Source organism: Pollachius pollachius, assembly GCF_949987615.1.
Source record: "Pollachius pollachius genome assembly, chromosome: 5".
NCBI classification, from domain to species: domain Eukaryota; kingdom Metazoa; phylum Chordata; class Actinopteri; order Gadiformes; family Gadidae; genus Pollachius; species Pollachius pollachius.
In genome coordinates this window covers 2,731,714-2,736,565 of record NC_136938.1, presented here as the reverse complement: position 1 = coordinate 2,736,565, position 4,852 = coordinate 2,731,714, and the positions used below count along the sequence as shown (strand labels likewise).

The following is a 4,852-nucleotide window of genomic DNA, read 5'->3' as shown; positions in this document are numbered from 1 at the left end:
TAAGTAGACCTACATCTATTCTACCCAGCCTTTTGAGAATATACTGATTCTGAATCAGAAATATAGACGATATTGGTAGCGTTCTCCTTTAAGCTTCATAGCACCATCTAAGACGCGCATGCGTATTCCGGGTGCGTTAGCATTTATTTCCGCCCTCCCTGCCGGCTTCTTCCGGACCGCCAGAGGCGGTGCAGGCGGTAATAACATCATCCCAGCGGAAGCGTAGGTCCAGCGTGTATAGTCACGTGCGACAAAGGATGTCCGTCCTGTACTATAATTGACGTGATTCACATTCATGTTTACCTTTTAATCCTCGCTACGGGTAAGTTAACCGAACAGGTAGACATCCGGCCCGGCGGGGAGGGAGGTAGTGGACATTTGGCCCAGGAGAGGCGCGTTGACAGAGCTGATAAACTTAACATATCCTAACATATCCTGGGCTCATTCCTCTTGGCAACAACAGAAGACAGTTATGGTCCTAAGTCTTTAAAATGCCGATTCGAGGCGTAATCATTTAAATCCTTTCTTTAGTAGATCGGCTCCAACAGCATTCCAGTTTACTTTAGGTGTAGCCATCACATTTTATGTTGTTCGATACAAAAGTTATTCATTTGGACGTTGAGTTTCCAAAAAGCATTTATTCAGTGCATGAGGATGCGGTATTGTTTCGGAAGTTGTGAGATCTTTCGTTTCTGTAGTAGATAATGTGTGACGTCACTAGGAGGTTTTACGTCTATATCTCTTATTGGAGAGATAAAGATATCATTGGAACATCTATAAGTGCACTACAAGACTATTCTGAAATCTCAGGAAGGACATTTCCAATTGTTATTACAATCTCAACTCACCGACCTCCATTTAGATTATTTTTTATAACATTAAACTAGGCTTTTTGTAGACCCAACTCAAACTACCAGCCCTGCTCCCTACAACTCTCAGTCCTGGTTCCTCCATCCTGTGTCTGCAGCTTCTCAACTGTCCCGAGACTTCCCCCTGAGCGAGACTCCCCCTTGAGACTTGGTTAGACACAATGTGGGCTTGTTTTGTAAGCATTTAATGATTAGGCGTTTTTACGTTGTTGTATTAGTTACTGGCAGAACCAATGGAGCTGTCCTGCTAGAAGGTTCTAGACTTTAGTGTAGAAACACTGTATCTACATGGAGGCCTTCTGGCAGTAATGTTGTTTGGACATCAAACGATGTCTCCCAAAGAAGGCTTCAGGGTTTAAGAAAGCGTTTCCCGAGAATACAGTTACTAAATGCCTGTTGTCCTTCCGCTATAATCACTGTTTATGTTGTTTCATCTCCTCTCTCTGAGGAGGAGGATGGGCAGAGCTCATGGATCAAGGAAGAAAGCCGGCCAGCCCCCGCAGTCCAACATGGCTGCCGTGGACCCTGACATGGCGACCCTTGACCCTGACATGGCGACGGAGGTGGAGGAGCTCTTCAGCAAGCGGAGAACGTTCACCAAACCGTCCAACGAGGAGTGGTGTCTCCCCGACCCCAACGAGGTCCTCACCCACCCCCAGCAGCAGCACCCCGAGCTGCAGGCGCTGAAGGCATCCCTGAACGCGGTGAAGAGCCGGCTCAGTGACCAGGACCTCTCCGAGTGGCAGTGGCACACCAGCTCCACAAACCGGGCGGGAAAGGTCATCACTGCCGTGCGCTCGGCCGCCAACGCAGAGATCTGCACGCAGGCCTGGTGTAAGTTCTACGAAATCCTGGGGACCTTCCCGCTGCTCCCGGAGGCGGCGGTGGCGGCAGGGGCGCTAAACACGGTTCACCTCTGCGAGGCGCCCGGCGCCTTTGTCTCGGCGCTGAACCACTTCACCAAGACCAGCGAGGCCACCCGCTACTGGGACTGGGCCTGGGCGGCCAGCACGCTCAACCCCTACCACGAGGGCAACGGAGGCCACGCCACGGTGGCCGACGACCGGCTAATCGCCAACACTCTACCCTGGTGGTCGTTCGGCTCGGACAACACGGGGGACCTCACCAGCCTGAAGAACCTTCTGCAGCTGCAAGGCTTCGTGGCCCACATGCCGCGGGTGGACCTGGTGACAGCGGACGGCAGCTTTGACTGCCTGGAGGCCCCCGACGAGCAGGAGGCGCTGGTGGCCTCGCTGGTCCTCTGCGAGGCGGTGGCCGGCCTGCTGCTGCTCAGCTGCGGGGGGGCGCTGGTGCTCAAGATGTTCACGCTGTACGAGCACTCGTCCGTGTGCCTGCTCTACCTGCTCAACTGCTGCTTCAGCTCCGTCAGCGTCTTCAAGCCCGCCACCAGCAAGGCGGGGAACTCGGAGGTGTACGTGGTGGGGCGGGGCCACTACGGCAAGGATGCGGCCCGGCCGCTGGTGGCGAAGCTGCTCCGGAGCTACGGGCCGGACATGGCGGACGGGCCGGCGCTCTTCCCCGCGGCGCTGATCCCGGCGTCGTACCTGCGGCAGCACTTGGAGGTGTGCTCCTACTTCCACGCGCAGCAGGTGGCCACCATCACGGAGAACCTCAGCCTGTTCCCCGTGATGAGCGCCGAGCAGAGGGGGCGTCTGGAGCGCCTCAGGGACCTCACGGCCCAGCAGTACCTGCTCCGCTTCAGGGTAGGCTCCTCTCTCGCTATGCACACACCGTTCGGATCGGCTGGGCCACGATTAACACAGAGGATGTTTGGAAGATCCTGCAAGTCATCATTATCCCCTACAGTATAATCATAGAATGTTATAATTATATTATGGTAATAATTCAATAGATGGATGTGGTGAAAAGATCACACACCACTGTTTGTTCTTATTGGTTTACGCTACAGACCCTAAAGCTGCTCCTGTCTGTGTTTCTGAAGGTGAGCTTCCTGCCGCGTGGCCGCTGGCTCTCCCGCGGCTCCGTAAGCCCCGCCTTCCTCAGCGTGTCGGGGGGGGGGCGGCCGGCGGGACTCAAGCGCCACATGGGCTCCTTCAACGCGCGGCGGGAGCTGCGGGGCCTGAGCTGGAGGCAGCGCCTGGAGCGCGGTCGACACGGCGACTGGGTGAGGCCCCACTGCGCCGAGGGGGGGTGTGGCGTGCTGGAGGGGCCGGTGGACTGCGCCCCCATTTCCTGGTTCACTGTCGCGGGGGCGGCGCTCTCGGAGGTGAGGAACTCCCCGTTCTGCCAGGGGGGGCTTCTGAGCCAGCTGAACGAGGCGCTGGGGGGGGCCGCGCCCGCCACCTGGGACCACCTCCCCCCCTGCGGCGCCTGCCAGGCAGGTGCCGCCGCCGCCGCGCTGGCCCAGGTGGCCCTGCCCGGTGACAGCGGCGGGGGCGAGGCCCGGACGTGTTGCCTGGTGGTGGGCGACCGGGTGATGTGGGCGGCGGCCGGGGGCCAGAGCCCCGCCCCCACGCTGTCGTTCTCCGAGGAGCCGGCCTTCCCAGAGGGGGGGCTGCTAGCGCTGCACGACGGCGAGCCGGGGTACCAGCGGGCGCTGCTGGGGGTCCTGCTGGGGGCCCTGGGGGGGATGGGCCCCGGCGACGCCCTGCTGCTGCCCCTTCTGTCGGCCGCCACGCGGCTCACAGCTGGCCTCGTCTTCTGCCTCCGCGCCGCCTTCCGCTCGGTCGCCTTCCGCTGCCCCCCCCCGGGGGGCCGGGTGGGGGCGCTGCTGCTCTGCTCCGGGTTCTGCCCTGATGCTGCCGCCCAACTCCTGCCCCCGCTGGCGGACCTGCGGGACCACATGGGGCGACTGGCCGAGGGCCCGGACCGGCCCCCAGGGGCCCCACAGCAGGTGCTGCAGTTCGTCCCTATGGAGGAGCTCCTGGGGGGGGGGCTGACGGAGTTCCTCTCCGCCCTGAACTCAGCCGTCGTCCGGCAGAAGCTGCACCTCCTCCTGCAGAGCCCCGGGCCCTGAGGGGGGGCGGGGGGGGAGAGACCGGGGGAGACCAGGGAACAGTGAGGGTCCCTGCACGGAGGATGGTTTGGTTATTTTTTATCCTTTTTGTTATGGATGATGATGATGATGATGAAGATGATGGTATTATTTAGGTAGAATTGCATCCATTCAGTTATTAACGGTAAACAGGCCATCACATATCCGTACCGCTTAAAATACAATCAAAGACCCTTGGCCTTTTAAGTTTTTTATCAAGATTCAAAAGGTGTGTTTCACCTTTATACTGATATGCATCTGGGTTTGATTGTTTGAGTTTATATTAGTAGATTATTTATTAATTGCACAACTATTCAGCATCTGCGTTCCTGCATCGTGCTATTTCTTACTTATTCTAAAAAAGGAAATATTTTAAAATATTTTATTTTAATAAAACGAATAAACTATTCCTCTAACCCTGCATCATTGTATATTTGTATAATTGCATATATTCCTGTTTGTACAACATTACATACTTGGGAGCATATGAATTGTTTGCACCGATGTGTTCATATTCAAATGAGACTAAAGACTGGAGCGAGTCACGTGAGTGCGGATAAGTCGAGCATGTTGCTGCACTTCGTGTGCAATTGTATTAGTCGAACCCAGTGCTTCTGCCTCCCCAGCTCCTGATTTGGACTGGAGTGCGTGCATGTGCGCGCGCGTGCACGTGCATTCCCGTGCATGTGTGTTCATGTATTATGTAAGTGACGGTGGGAGGGAGGGGCCTGGGATACAATTCATTGAGTGAGATGATGTAATGCCATCGCGGCGTGCACCAAAACATATTTCTAATCTATATTCCTACCACTTTTGGCGTCTTCTTCTGATTGCTAAACGTGTGTTTGTGTCTATCGGGAGCGCTGGGCGGAAGGTCTGACGGAGCTCCGATGGGATGAGAGACGCCTGAGCAGAGCGCCTGCAGACGGACCCCCTGCAACGTCCGCTCCGCTTAACTAAACTCTTC

The 4,852-nt window shown here is 56.5% G+C and overlaps 1 protein-coding gene across 2 annotated transcripts; it reads left to right on the top strand.

Moving 5' to 3' along the window:
- Positions 1 to 245: 245 nt before the first annotated feature.
- cmtr2 (cap methyltransferase 2) lies at positions 246 to 4,221 on the top strand. 2 transcript variants are annotated; one of them, XM_079736300.1, is made up of 3 exons: positions 246 to 322; positions 1,321 to 2,593; positions 2,833 to 4,221. In XM_079736300.1, exons 2-3 carry the CDS (start codon positions 1,325 to 1,327, stop codon positions 3,865 to 3,867), a joined length of 2,304 nt encoding a protein of 767 aa, XP_079592426.1. In that variant the 5' UTR covers positions 246 to 322; positions 1,321 to 1,324; the 3' UTR covers positions 3,868 to 4,221. The 2 variants fall into 2 exon arrangements, with proteins under 2 accessions (XP_079592426.1, XP_079592425.1); XM_079736299.1 differs by having other exon boundaries at positions 253 to 322; positions 1,318 to 2,593.
- The last annotated feature ends 631 nt before the right edge of the window (positions 4,222 to 4,852 follow it).

What these genes read in the sequence shown, in the direction of transcription:
- cmtr2 (XM_079736300.1), top strand. Translation starts at nt 1,325, where the DNA reads ATGGGCAGAGCTCATGGATCAAGGAAGAAAGCCGGCCAGCCCCCGCAG. An exon ending in AGTACCTGCTCCGCTTCAGG is followed by an intron (nt 2,594 to 2,832) that starts GTAGGCTCCTCT and finishes GTGTTTCTGAAG; the next exon opens with GTGAGCTTCCTGCCGCGTGG.